Source organism: Panthera leo, chromosome A2, assembly GCF_018350215.1.
Source record: "Panthera leo isolate Ple1 chromosome A2, P.leo_Ple1_pat1.1, whole genome shotgun sequence".
NCBI lineage: Eukaryota > Metazoa > Chordata > Mammalia > Carnivora > Felidae > Panthera > Panthera leo.
Window position 1 is genome coordinate 31364254 of NC_056680.1, and position 15276 is coordinate 31379529.

At 47.3% G+C, this 15276-nt stretch overlaps 1 protein-coding gene across 3 annotated transcripts in view; it reads right to left on the reverse strand.

Moving 5' to 3' along the window:
• Positions 1 to 15: 15 nt before the first annotated feature.
• PRICKLE2 (prickle planar cell polarity protein 2) overlaps positions 16 to 15276 on the reverse strand; it is a 321553-nt gene continuing 306292 nt past the window's right edge. For all 3 annotated transcript variants that reach the window (XM_042929904.1, XM_042929903.1, XM_042929905.1), the window contains one exon: positions 16 to 6071. In XM_042929904.1, the coding sequence (XP_042785838.1) occupies positions 5197 to 6071 (875 nt within the window). In that variant the 3' untranslated portion in view covers positions 16 to 5196. The remainder of the gene's footprint in view (positions 6072 to 15276) is intronic.

The window sequence follows — 15276 nt, forward strand, 5'->3', positions numbered from 1 at the left end:
CGAGAAGAACGGCAACATTTCTTTTATTCAAATTTTATTGGAAGTTTACAAATGTATTACAGACATCAGTAAAACATATCCATTTTACAGGGCACGGATCTCAAGCAAAGTGTTCACAACAGTCTCTGGCAGAGCCCACACCAAAGGCCTGTTGCAGACCTTCTTAACAAATGCCTTGACATTCGACACACAACACGGAGTCTGGCCTGCCTCACCTTCTCAGACCCTCTGAGGTTTTGTTTATGCACTTGGAGTTAAAGCAGGAGATGGGCAACGCAATTCTGTACAGGAAAGAATGTGTTTGGGAGAAGGAAAAATGCCAAAGTCCTAATTTGCTAAGGAAAATGAAGGACTTGTAGACCTTAGAGTGTTAAGTCAGGGTCCACGATAGAACGAAAATGCATTGCGGAAACACAGGAGTATCAACTAGAGAGGCTGGAGAACAGACCTTGCTAGTGGGTAACTCTCTCCAAAAAATTCTCAAAAGGTTGGTCAGTGTGACCTATTGAACATGAATGGCCAAGTGCCCAGTAGGGTGAAGGGATGTCTCTGAAAAGTCTCAGGATAGAGCAATTTTTTCTATCCTAAATCACCAGAAATGTTTTCCTACGCTACATGACTTCCCTCCCTCCTTTTTTTAATTTCCCTTGGGGAAAGCTAGTTTTGTCAGCAGGAAGTAAGCTTATAAAAGACTATAGCTCCCAATAGTGAGTCATGGCTTATGGCAGTCTTGTGTTGACTGGGCTACTATTATGAGAAAATGAAAAAAGAATCCAATCGTTTCTTGGTCCTAACCTTGACAACTGCTTCCAAGTGGTCAGACAAACCAGTTCGGGTGTCTGCTGAGGCCCCCAAGGGACCAAGCACTGGAGGCAAGGCAAAGCTCTCATTTCTACTTCCCCGGTACTTCCAGAGACGTACCTCAAAAGGTGGCAATCTGAAACTGCCTTCCAAATCAGGAGAGGAGGCTTAGCTGAGCCCTGCAGCCAGAAGGCTGTCCACAGGGCCCATTTCAAAGCCCTGAAGGTGCGAAACAGTCGCTAACAGCAACTCTTCTGGCATGAAACGGTCAGATAACTGGTTTCATTTTCCACTTTTCCTTTGTCACAGATAGATCCTCCTTCTCAGGCGTTAGCATCTGGTTTCTGTTAGACAGAGATATGCAAAGAGTACTTCTCCTTGGAATTGAAATGCTTGTGTTATTTCTTGTTAGAAGGTGGGATTAGACAAAGAATGAGATGGCCTCTCTTATCTGACCTCTGCAAGAGGATGAACAGAAGGCTGCCTGTAATAATCGGCCAAGAACACGAGAATGGAAGAGGAGGCCACAGAGACCGGTCTTTGTTTTGCTTTAAGAAGTCAGCCTCCACTTTTAGCATCCACCGTGATGCTTCCTAAATGGCTGGTGTACCGTTTGGGGGCCAATGGCAAAAGATGGAAAGATACATAAAAACTGGTTCACAGATCAGCTGTGTTATCAAATAACCTCAGTTCTATTCGACCGATCCTGGTTGGTTGGAGGGTCACAAAGATTTCTGAGGCTGTATCCATGCTCTCTGGGAGAGCACACAGGGACACTTCGATGATACCTGCCCAGGCTACAGGGACTCCAGAGCCTGTGCCACCCAGATGTCATCACCGGCTGCACCTGAGCTCGGCAATGGCAAGTGGTACCCCAGAAGCAGAAAGCCACTGCAGGAGGGGAAGGAAATATAATTTGTTGCAGTGCAAGAAAATCCTACAGAATGTGAAAAGAAGATGAAAAGGAGCTGCCTTCTGGCCCCCTACTGGAAATGTTCACGGGGCTGGCTGAGAGCAGAAAAGAACGACTAGAGATGAGAAGGTAAACGTAGAAAGCAGGCATCGACCAACCAACGCTAGGAATTCTACCTGCCTTGAACCTGCGCATGACCAGGAAACATGGTTCTGATCTCCCTCACCTCGTTCACCTTCACGCTTGGTAGAGATCCCAGAAGTATATGACAGAAGGAAGGGGGGGGTACCTGAATGCCACACTCGATGCCACCAGCCTGCCAAGAAACCTGTTCACAGTATCAAGGGTTGTATGTATTGGCAGGGCCATTCAGGAAACTGTCAATGGCTACTTCTTCCTGGGAAACAGCCAGTTCTGTTGCCAATGAATTGAGCAGCGATAAGAAATGAGCTTAACTCCAAAGTTGTGGTTTTAACCAAAAGGCAAGAAGATCACTATGAAGAGAGGTAGAAAAACCAAACAAACCTAAGGCATTAGAGAAGAGAGGAAACTAGGAAAAGAGAGATTACTTTTCTAGAACAGTCTACTGAGGATAATAGGATGATCTACGAAGAGGTGACTGCAAGCCCCACTCGCAGGCAAAACTTGACCGAGAAGAGCTCATGGTTATGCGGGAGGAATCCGGTAAGGACCCAAAGTTCTTGCCTCAGAAAAGAATGCATTGAGTGTTTGGGAACAGGATTCTGCGATGTTACGTTTAAGGTATCACGAAGAGGTGTAATTCCTAACGCAGTGACATCCTGCTTTCCCCAGGGCACTCACTTGGAGGTCCCGTCATCTTTGTGACGATTTAACCGTCCTCGTGGGCATTCTCTGTAAGGTGCTTGGCTGCATGTGGGGTGGGGAGCAGGGATAGAAAACATGGAGGTGACCTTGTTTACACCCAGTGTGGCCCTGAGGCCTGCCTCTCACTACATCTCAAGCTCGGACCAGTTCGGCTGCCGGACGCTCCCTGCACCGCTAGATCCGAAATCCCTTATTCCTCCCATCCCTTGTTGGGATATGGTTCCGTGTTGATTTCTGGTTACCATCTTCTTTCTGCGGATGGTGGCTAAAGCCTCATCTGGGGAAAGTAAGAGGTACTCTGAAAAGGATGGAGTTAGAAAGCAGCTTTTTTTTTTTTTTTTTTTACCAGGAGAATTTCTTTCATTGGATTCCAGGCTAGAGAGGACAGACGTTATTTTTCAGCTGTTGGCTACGTTAAGCGATCTACTTTTGTCTCTCTTTTCTTTTTCCAAAATGCCTTTTTATTCTCGTCAACCAAGGAACTCAAAACTCCACATTGGACTCGCCCGATTTCTACCAGAAACCGGCCACTTCAGTAGCATGGTGCTGCACAGTATTTCTTAATCAGTTTTGCCAAGCAGTTTACAAACTTACTATACAAACGTAATAGAGTTAATTCTCCGGAGGCTTGGATAATTAATGAAGCATTTAGATAATGAAGATAGCATGCGGAAAACAGCCACAACCAACATTTGCATTGCTTTTTTAAAAAATCAGTGACAATGACAAATGTCATATTAATACCTGAAAAGCAAATTATTTGTATACATCCTGAATGGAGTGCCATTTCCACATCCTTTATAGCCTTCTATTCCCCAGACCCATTTGGGATGGTGTCTGAAAAGCCACTTTTCACATTCTCTCCATAAGAAAATACTAGAAAATATTAACTACTATACTGAAAAGAGACCACACTCACCTCACCATGGCAGATGGCCACTGAGATACGCCGTGTACTACATCCACAGTACATCTCACTAAAGGTGGGTCCTCCAATGGATTATTTCAACCGCCACAATCCATTAAAAGGAGGAGGAGAATGGAACAGAAAGCAAGCGCTTCATCTTGAACCGAAGCAAGGTAGGAAGGTTTTTTTTTTTGTTTTTTTTTTTTTACTATAAACAACACAACCGCTAAATGTCTTCTTTAAGCAAACTCACTTTTGAGCCCATTTTCTGTCTGACCAACAGTCCCCAAAGTTCAAAATGGAAATCCCCTTCTCAACAATGGTTGGTTTGCAAGGCCATTACCCTGAAATCTCCTGAGCAGCTCCTTCTCCTGGGTAACCCAGACACTCTGGTTACGGGGTGGGTTAAACTGGACTCCTTCCACAAGCACTGCGGGGTTATTCAAGGTAGTGGTCACCGCTAGTCTACTTCCTTTCCAGAAGTTCTTTGCTCTGACCTTCCTTCATATTCCCCTTCAGTCTCTACCCTTGACCTGCTTTCTGCTTTGAAGCTGCCTTGTTCCTTCTCCATGCATGGCATACAATCTGCATGTGACCCCCCGTCACTCCCAGAGCCCCTCAGAACCCTTCTGCCCCTAAATGTCTAATGCCTAAGTTTGCACTGAGGACAACCGGTTGTCAGGCTAAGGCAGCTGTTCCGTCTGCCTTGGTAAAGGAAAGCAGATAATATAATCCAGGAAACATGAGCACCAGAAAATAATGCCACATTCAAAACAACGTCATGCGGACATCACACAACGGCACCACTCACGGGCACTTTCACTATCCCCAAGGGACAGGTCAACAGTGAGCAACTTCAGTGTTCCCAGCAGGGATGGCGTGTCTCACGGGACTTGACTGACACCGGTTGGTTTCTCTAATTGGCAAAAGTTACGTTTGCAATTTTAATAAAAATTACTATCACTTTGTAGAGAATAAATTCTACCGAGGGTGGGAGCAGACCTAAGGATGTCTCTCCTGAAGATGGAATGGAGCATAAAATGCTTTGGGTGTAATAGTTAATTTTTTTTTTTTCAGCCACAAAAAGCCAAATTGAATAAACTCCTTTGAAAAAGGTCTCACTGACATGTAACAAATTTGTATAGAAAAAAGAAAAAAAAAACAACAAATGGTGGTCCTGGACCACCTCTGAATACTACTCAAAGACGACGCTGGGTATGCATGCAAGGCTTCACTGAGTCCTACGATATAGAAATTCCTTTGATATTACAAAATACAAAAATATTTTATCAGAACTCTCATTTACATTGCATTTACAATGGACATGTAAATAACTTAGTCTGGGGTCCTGGCTAATAAACAAATTACTTACTGGAAAAAGGGTCCTAAAAGTAAGAGAGAGCCAGAGAGGATATAAGCGAGCGGGAAACAACTTGCCATCTTGCGAAAGGCGACTCAACACAGACTGACGGGAAGGAGGTGACCAACTCTGGCCTCCACAGAGTCTATAGCGTTTCCAAAGTGAAATGTGCAAATAATATTCAACATGCCGAGAACTGCGACTACCTATTGAGTCAGTCTATGACCTTGCCTCCATCAACTGCCAGCGTTTCCCTCTTCTCCTCCAGCAACCACCCCCCCCAAAAGCGCTTTACATTTTAAAACAGTGCAAGTTTCTGACTTTACATTCTTAGCTCCCATCTTCCCCCATTCCCTGACCCCAATCGTATTAGGAAATGATACAGTTTTTGCTCTTTTGTCTCTTCCTGCTGTGCACCTGTCCCCTGCCCCCTAACGTGGAAGACTTGGGGAGGCCGTAAGAGCTGTATTTGTGCAACAGCTCGTCGCTCGTGACGTAGCGCAGGCGGGCGGGCTGGGGGATTGGTTCTCCTAGGAAATAGCCCTCGTTGTCAGACTCCGAAGAGGAAGAGCAGGTGGAACACCAATCATACTCGGTGAAGTAGGGTCCCCATCGCTCCCCAAAGGCATTCTGCAGAGCCAGGTCCGACACCGTTCTCGGGCACTGGCCGTACAGGTCCCGGCGGGAGCCTTGGCCCAGGCTCTCCTGGAAGCTCCGCTGGCGCATGAACTGGTCATAGTCCTCCCTGGCTCTGAGGGGGGGCCTTTCTTTTAACCGGGAGATGGCCTCGCGCTCGCTGGCCAGGTGCAGGGCGTTGTCGGAGCGAGAGCGCCGGGAACGCCTGGACCGGTGAGGTCGGAAGCGGCGACTGTCATCACGGGAGGTACTTCTCCTCCGCGTGCGTTCGCTCATGGGCTGGATCCTCATGCCGTCCTGCCCTGGCAGCTTGCTGCCTGCCATCCCTCCATCGAAGTCAAAGCTCTGGTGCATCCTTCCGTGGGACTGCAGGTCTCTGTACCCGATGGGGTTGCCGAGCTGGTGGAGGTTTCCCTCCATCTCCTGGTACTGCTGGGCGGAGAGCAGGCTGCGGACTGACTCTGCGCTCCGGAACTGCATGGACGAGTTTAGAGTGCCCATGTTGCTCAGCTTCTCAGAGACATTCATTCCAGAGTCTTTGCTGAGGTCAGGCATGGAAAACCGGGACAGGTGCTCCTGGCGCTTGGCGCCACCATCTGCGGACAGGCCTGGCAGGACGGGGAGAGAGAAGAGAGGACCGTGGAGGTTAATACGAGTTGCAGTCGGGTTCATCTGAACCACCAGAATCTACCCAGGATCGCTGCACGCGGCTCTGCAGCTGTACACGGCACAAGAGCTCTCTTGGAAAGCGCGTGCGAGGGCTTTCCCCATTCCACGGCACGGCGGGGGTGGCGGGGTAGTGTCCACCCAGAGAGGGCACCTGGTTAAAAGGCATCCATAGAGATGCATTTTACTAGGTGCTAATTCCTACAAAGGCTCATCGAAGTTACTAAGAGTCCACTGTGCCTCTTACGCGTGATGCTTCCTGTGTTTAGAATTTCTACAAAGGGCTTCAGATACCTCTTTGATCTAACGCCGTGCTGTAAGTACGGAGGACAGATATTCTGGACGCAGAAGGTTTCAGCTGCAGAGGCTGGGCCATGCCCAAGCACTTCCTACTGACACGGAGCCTCGTATCTAGTCCCATGATACCAGACCGACTCACTTTCCTGTTGGCCTCCAGCAGCTTTCTCCTGCGCCCGCTGTCCCTAAGCTCCATATCTCAAATGTCTGGAACACTAAGTGACTCCCTGGGTGTACACAGAGGGATATTTACTCTCTCAGGCTGCTGCGGGAATGACTGTTCCCAGGGTTTTAAATGGGCCCCTAACGGCCGGAAGATGTGAGTGGGGCCCTGGGACACCCCTTCTTTCCCTGGGGAGGCACTTTTAAAACAACACCGTGACCCTAATGTTTGAGAAAACAGCAGGTACCCCCAGCAATGGCCCTGCAGTTCCTAAGTGCCGTCACTGGCACCACTGAAATAAAAACTGTTTCGCAGATAGCGGGAGATTCTTGAGTAACTTCCATCTTGCCCATCCTAAAGCAGCAGTCTCTAAAGAGATGCTTAAGAGCAGACCAGGTGGTAAAATCTCAGCATTTTCCACTCATTATCTGTTGGAAGATGAGCAGTTCTGCCATTGCTAGAAAACATGTCTCTGGATTGCAATGCCCCATTATGACGCCTGCCCCTGATTATTCTTCCCTACCTGCCGGGACCGACAACTTCCACGTCCCCGACAAAACTAATGGTAACAACACTTCGAAAAACTACTTAGCAATATCTAGTGAAGCTAAATACATACGCATACACACACACACACACACACACACACGCACACGGATTATCAACAAAGCTGCTTTGAATATCTGTGTCCGTTTTTGTGTGTGTGTGGACTTCATGTTATTTCTGTTGAGTATACAGAGTGGAGATTATATGACTTTCCATTGCTTCTCCTCATTATAGACCTAACAGGAGTCAGTGCACAGGTCCAAGAAAATGTAAAAGAGTATATTCAGAGAATATTTTACAATAGCCTAGAACTAGAAACAACTCACATGTCAACTAATAGGAAAAGGGATAAATAAATCGTGCTAGTTTCTACCATTCTCCCTTAAAAGGAATCAGAACTCTGGAGGGATGGCTGATTCTAGGACAGGAGAAGGGAAGGTATGAGCCTGGAACATCTTGTTATGCCAGAAAGGAAGTGTTACAAATGAAAAAGGATTTTTTGAAAATCACGAAAAAATTTTTTTTTAAGTTTATTTGAGAGAGGCAGAGATACGGGGCAGAGATAATGGGAGAGAGAGGATCCCAAGCAGGCTCAGGGGTATCAGCACAGAGCCTGACGTGGGTCTTGAGCTCACAAAACTGTGAGATCGTGACCTGAGCCAAAACCAACAGTCAGATGTGTAACCGAATGAGTCACCCAGGTACCCTGAAAACTGATGGAGGTTTGCCAGAAGGACACCAGGCACAACCTCAAGGGGCCCCCACTAGCCAAAGCTAAGCAATTTGAGCCTCAAATCATTGAAAACAGTAGTGATTCATGAACCACTGAAAAAAGAGGAAATCATGAGTCCATACCGGTAAGAGATAAACCCATCAGTAAATAGACGGGGGAGGAGAATAGGCTCTTGCCTGCAGTAGAATGCTGAGCAGAGAAAAAGGAGTGCACACAGAAGGGGTGCAGCATTTGGAAGATCATCATTCCGTAATCATTGTAGGTAATGATGGATTCCGTGCGAGAGTCAAGGCATGCGCAAGTTTGGGGGTAAAATTTAATGGGGAGGCAGGATATTTGCATGGTGTTAAGTGTTTTTCCACGCACTTACTAACTGTAAGGGAAAATTTAGTAGCTACACAATGGAGAAATCACACAGCAGTTTGACCAGGAGATCAAACTTGACCTCACCGATGAGGGGCAGCTGGATACTGTGGGCCACCCAGTGTATGTCCTAAGAAGTCCATGTTATCACTCATGCAGTGTTCCAGCCAGGGAGACAGATCCTGAACGTACTCAGAAGGAAACATCAGGGAAACTCCCAAAGGAGGAAGATTCTATTAAGAAAAAATGGGACTATATTCTTGAATCTTTTTTTTTCAGTATCATAAAAGTGTGACGGAATATTTGACACTAAAGAACACTAAGGAACCAGGGCAATGGTATAGAATACACGATCCTGGACCAGAATCTATTCTGTAGTGAGAATGTCATGAAGGATAACTGTGGAGAAACTGACGAAAATTGGGACACGGGCAATTAATAAATATGCTAAATTTGCTGTGTTAATTTTGATAACAGTGATAATTATGGTAGTGTTGGAGAAGATCCTTCCTCTTGGGAAATACACATGGAAGTATATGGTAGTAAATGGCCGAGGTGGATGCAACTGCCTCTTGAATGGGTCAGAAACAAATTGCGTGTGTGTATGTGAACAAGAGAGAAGCAATGATAAAACGAATAGGGGAAATTGTTAGTCATATGTGAATCTAAGTAAAGAGTACATTCTGGTTATTGTTTGTTTCATTTTTGCAACTTTTCAGTAAGTGTGAAATTATTGCTAAATAAAAAATCTCCTGGGGCGCCTGGGTGGTTGAGTCGGTTAAGCGTCTGACTTCGGCTCAGGTCATGATCTCACTGTTTGTGAGTTCAAGCCCCGTGTCAGGCTCTGTGCTGACAGCTCAGAGCCTGGAGTCTGCTTCGGATTCTGTGTCTCCCTCTCTCTCTACCCCTCCCCCGCTTGTGCTCTTTCTCTCTTGAAAATAAATAAACGTTGAAAAAAATCTCCTGAAATTTGTGGCATATGATGCAATGGTTTTCAATGCCTGGGGAAGTTACTGGGGCTGGGGGGGCGGGGGGGGGGGTGGGTGGTATATGCTATCGGCGTCTAGTGGGCAGAGGCCGGAGAGATGTTGCTAAACATCCTACGATGCACACACAGGACAGTCCCCACAACAAAAATGATCCAGCTCCAGATGTCAGTAATGGCACAGCCGAGAAACCACGATAGGATGGCATCCCCCCACAACAGCGAGAATGAACGACTACACCCAGCCACAGGGATGAATGTCACATAGAGAATGCTGGCAGACAAAAAAGAGTACGTGCTGTGTGATTCCGTTTATATGAAGTTCAAGAACAGCCCGAGGTTGTCTATGGTGGCTGAGATCAGGACAGAGGGAAGGGACATAAAGGAAACATGGAGGGTGCTGGAGATGTTCTGTATCTACATCTGGGCGGTGGTTAGAAAAGGATACACACAGAAAAGTTCCCTGAGGTGTGGATTTAATATTTGGTTTGCTCTATCTTAGGTAAGTCACGCCCCAATAAAATGGCATAAAAACAAAGCAGAGCTCGCATGAAAGAGCCAAATGTAAATGTTGGATATGCCTGTGGAGAAAATATTCTGCCAACCACCATACTTTCCAGTCGTATATATTTTTTAATTCCATTACTGGGGTAACTGTCAGGGCAAGAGGGGATGAGTTCTTTAACTCCCGCTTTCCCCGCTGCTTATCTCTGACACACACATCATAAAAGCTGATTTACAACAGCCTAATCACTTCCAGAACTGCCCCAACCTGAAGGCGGAGAGGACAGGACAGCAACCAAGGATGATGAATGAGTCGTCGGAGCAGATGAACTCCATGCAGTAGGGAAGGAAAAAATTCTTCAAGAATCACTGAGAGAGACAAAAACTACACACGTGTGGGCACAATGATGTTTGCTGGGCTTCCTCCTCAAGCCCTGTTATAGAATCAGGGTTGTTATCAACAAGCTAGCAAAGTACCACAGATCCCCAAATAAGCTGTCTTCCTGACCCTGTCTTTTGTAAGTCTCCAAGTCAAGCATTTCTGAGGACATCCTGCGTGTGAACAGATTCTTATTTCCATGAGGAGGGTGTAACGTGAAGGAGGGCAGTTTCAGTACCACTGGGAAGTGATCTGGCCCTGTCGTGTTGTACTTCTGTGTCCTGGGCAATCTCAGGATAACCTTGACCACCTCGACCCTCCTCAGAAAAAAAGAACGCTCTGTCAAGTACAGGAGGCTCCCACTATTCAACCCAGAGCCTAATGTCACTTATCCCAAACATAAACTATTCTCTCGGGGACGTGTGAATGGGACTGGAAATGTTAGACGCTCGCTGTGGACATTATCAATACATTTACTTATTTATTAATAAAGCTTCTTATTGACTAACTCAGAGTTTGCTCCATGGTCTTCCTGCATGCAGGACATGAACAGAATGGCCAATGTTGTCCACAGATGAGCAGCCATCATGTACCTGCCTCTGAACAGGGTGGCTCTGTGGTTAATTTCATTATTGGCAAAATCCAGAGTCCTCAGGCAGCCCTCAAGGCCCTCTGGTCTCTCAAAGATCACCCACTAAACCCTCGTCCCAGCTTCCTTGGTGTCAGCTGTCCTTACACACGTACCAGAAAGCTCATTTCAGCCTCTTTTGGAAAACTCTCCCCTCTGCACTGCTGACTTCCGCTGACCATAAAGGCCCTCACATAAATGTCACCTCTTCAGAGGGAGCCGCCCTGATTGCTCTTTCTAAAGGAGCAGGTTGTCCCCCCAACAACCAGTCACTCTGCAGCCTTGACTTTCAAGGTTCCCACCCTGACTTGTTTTCTTAAGTTCTTTCATATGAAGTTTGCAAGTTGAATGGGTGCCTCCTGGGAGCAGGCATCACGTCCCCCTATTCACTGGACTCCCTAGAACTAGGAGTGAGCCTCCTTGGTGCTCAATCAATATTTCTGGAATTAAGGTCAACGAATCCTCATGCTGCCCGCCAGGAAAAGGTAGCTACCCTCTGACCTGGAGTGGGCCAGGACTTAACAACCAACTCTAATTCAGACGGGTGGGATGCCAACCATCAGGACCAGAAACACACGGTCACACCTGTCAATCTCATTGTCTGCGATGCTTCATTTTGCAACCTACCATCTGTGGGGTTTCTCCAATTTTAAAGTTGAAGAACGTGTGGCTTATAATTAGCTCCTCAATCTGCACAAAATGTTTTGGGCTTATTAATCCCAGCTCTGGAGATGCGTTTAAATCACCAGCTTCCATGTCTCCAAGACTATCACAGATCACACTTCAACTTGAGAAACCGTCCTTTCCTCTCTCTGCGAGCTGAACTGGAGAGCCCCTTCCTGGCTGGCAGCAGGGGGGCAACCTTTGAGCCTCTAGAGACACATCTCCAAAATGGGTATGACAACAGTATCTGAGTTTGGGAGTTGCAGTGACATAAGATGAGGAGAACAGTACTTTTCCTCATTAAGACTCATCACAACGGTAGTAGGTGTGTGCCATGTTTCTTTGATCTTCAACTTCTTGGCTAGTCTATAACCTCCAAGATGGCAGGAACAGACTCCTGTTTGTCAACCCTCATCTCACCACCTCATATTCTGGTACTTTATATGCTGGAAGAGAGTAGTAAGAAAGACCTCAAACTCCCCAGTGAAAGGAAGCAGGCCCCAAGAATTTTATACTCAGCCACCTGCCAAGGTAGACAAATACTTGAAGGTGTGATCGTATGACTGAATGAGTCCTAGAATGATGACCCACACAGGCCACACGGCAGTGTTCACTGAAGATGGGCCACTGTTCAAAGAATCTGTGGCTCCCGAATGCAGTTGGAGACTGCTTCTCCACACAGATGAAATACAACTCTTTCTTCCGTTTGTGCAGCAGGAGACCCTGTGTCAGATCACCGTGTATAGACAGAATCCACCCCAATGGAGGTCTACAATGCTACTCTCTCCTGCTGCCAGAGGCCCACCTTACTTTTCTTGCTGCCTGAGCCCCGATGTGTGCATGTGAATGCCTGCAAGCAAGGTGTGGTGTGGGAGGCAGAGACTGCTAACTAAATTCCCCAGGGAGCCCTTGGAGTCTGACCCCACATTTGATGATCACAGAGGTGATCACAGAGGCCCAACACATTCTGGAGACCCTGGCTGAAGAATCCTATCTGCCAGCATGAGGCATGGATGTTAAGGCATTCTCCTCTCCAAATAATGCAGGATTTGTGAGAAGTGCTACATGGCCTCAATTCAGCCTGGTCCCAGTGATCTGTGTGGCCGGGAGCCACACAAACACCCAGGGGCTGCAGTTTTCTGTCAGCATGCATGGCCCTGGCCCCAACAAGGAGAGGTCCATGTTGAATTTAGCCTGCAATTCTCTATGGTTTAAACCATCAACGCAAAGCTACGGCCAGGATGCTCTAAGCAATGCCAGCATTTCAGGCTGAGCAATATCCCCTCACTGCAAACATAAGGCCTCACAGAAGTCAGTGACAGCAAGAAAAATCAATACCTCCAAAGAATGCCCTGGGTCTGATGGAAGAGAAAGGCAATTTTTGCGGTGTTCGCTCTCTCCATTTATTCCAAGAGCAGAAGAGTGCTCAAGACCAGAGAAAAGACCACGCAGACTGCAAGGTAAGATTAGCCCTTTGGTACATCTTTCCATTCCTTATTTATTGCCCTTTCTGGTCCTGTTCCTACCCCCCTCAAAGAAATTGGCATACAAAGACATCGCTGTTTCTGCCAACTTAAATAACGCATTTCATTTTACAGTTCTGTGCAATAAACGAAAGAGTAACTACTCACCTTAGCCCTATAGACATTTATGACTCGCACGTTCAGTAAGGTTTTCCCTATATGACTTTTTTTTTTCTTTCTGAAGCAGAAACATGAATCGGAATGGTTTAGAATAAGGGTTTGCAACCTAGAGCCCATGGGCCAAAGCCAGCTCACTGCGTGTTTTTGTAAATAAAGTTTTATTGCAACACAGCTACACCTATTCATTTGCGTATTGTCTAGGGTTGCTTTCTCACTACAATGGCAGGAGTGAGTAATCGTGACAGACTGTATGACCTACAAAGCCTAAAATATTTATTACCCGGTCCTTTCTAGAAACAAGTTTGTCGCCTCTGGTTTAAAAGGCAAATGTGCTGTGAAGCTGTAGCAGGCCTAAGCATCCCCAAAGTCATGGGCTCTACATGGTCTATCAGAGCATGCAAAAAATGTCTTTGAGGTACAAGTTGATTCAAGTGTGTGGGGGTAAGTTTGATCAGGTCCCTTGGGGTCCTTTTTCCAACTCAGTCAATTGATTTCATCAACACTCAGAATCTCAAATTGGCAACATCTGGAGAGAAGCTGTCATCCGGGCAGTAGAGTTTAACCACCACCAAATGTTCCTTAGTGACAGGGCACGGAATGTTCGAACAGAGTAGGCTGGGGAAAGCGGTGGGGCGGGAACGGAAAGAGAGGGAGAAGGAAAAGGAAAGGCAGGGAGAGATTATGAGCACACTCGAAATCCCTGGCTGCTAACAGCGGGACCTGGGACCAGCGGCCATGGCACCCTAACCAGACTGGCAGAATCCCAACCTGCATTTGCACCAGAGCCACCCTGGTGATTCACATGCCCCTGAGAGTTAGGGCCCCACTGTGCCAGAGCTGTGGCCGAGTTTCAAGGACAATCTTCTCTGCAACGAAAGGTGCTTCTACCCTAGGAAACCCCACACCCTCAGAGACACTGATTCAGAGTTTCTCAACTTTGGTGCTATTTGCATCTTGGGCAGGATAATTTTTTTTTCTTTTTCTGCCTGGGGGCTGTTGTGTGTTGTGTGGTGCTTAGCACCATCCCTGCTTCTACTCACTAGATGCCAGCAACACCCCCCTGCAGTTGTGACAACTCACATCTCCAGACATTGCCCAATGTCCCGCGGGGCTAAAACTGGCCCAGCTGAGGACCACTGCACAAACAGATCTGATCCTGGAGCTGCTGCTGACCACAGGCTAAGGAGCACTCTGTTCCTGATCTTCCAGCGAAACTGGGTTAATCCTGCTCTACCCCACCCCGCAAACATGAGCCTGAGCACCAGACACGGTGGACACGTTCTCTTTCCAGAGAAAGATCAGTGCGTTCCATGAGGTTGGGGGTGGTGTATCTCCCAAATCGGGGAACTACGAAGTCGTTTGCTCTCTAAGCTCCCCTCCACAAACCCACTCCTGACAGTCTGTCTCTCCCACGGTGGGCGTTAAGAGTTCCCTGTGGTTAAGGCCTTCGCTGTCTTCTTTTCCCTCCCCCATTTGAAGCCTTTGGAATCTCGAGCCCTTGATGCAGCTCTCTTACTTCCTTACTCTGGTCACCAGCCTGTCTAGTGGGTCCCAAGTGAGGAGGTGGTCATGAGTGCTTACAGTCACGTGTCTGCCATCTGCTCCTGTGGTTCCAGGAAAAGTGCTGGCAGACGAAAGACACAATTTCCTTCAGGCAGCTGCTGCCGCGAGGGAGGCTGAGACGGGCTGGTGGGGAGAGACGCCCGCTTCTGACTTCACGCCTCCCCCGTGCCCGCCTGGATTCCCCTCGAGGGAAGGGCCATTTCCCCATCCCTGACCACTCGGGGAGACTGGCCCCAAATAAAGCACAGCTGCTTGACAACCAGCTGGTTACAAAGGCGTCCATGACCGATTCGGGTTTTCCCAACAACAGAGTCGGTGGTTTTTAGCAGCATTCATTCTAGAGACTTGCCTTTGAGCCACAGTGGCTGAGAAGTGACAAGTGTGACAACAGGACTAAAAAGTCGCTTTTCTTGCAGACCCAGGAGAGTTGAAAGGAAGAGCCTGGTCGAGATCAAAACTCTAATTCGACTGGAGGTCCCTTACCTTGTATCTGCGGAACTGCTCCTTAACTTCCCAATAAAGACCAACGTGTAAAAGGCAGTGAAGGGAGAGACCAGGAAGTGACATTTTTAGAAACATGTGGGGTCAATTTTAACTCCTTTTCAGCCCCGTGGGGGATTGTGGTTGTGTAGCCACAAAGCCCATCGCTAATTGAAAGGATGCGTAAAAAATTCAAACCA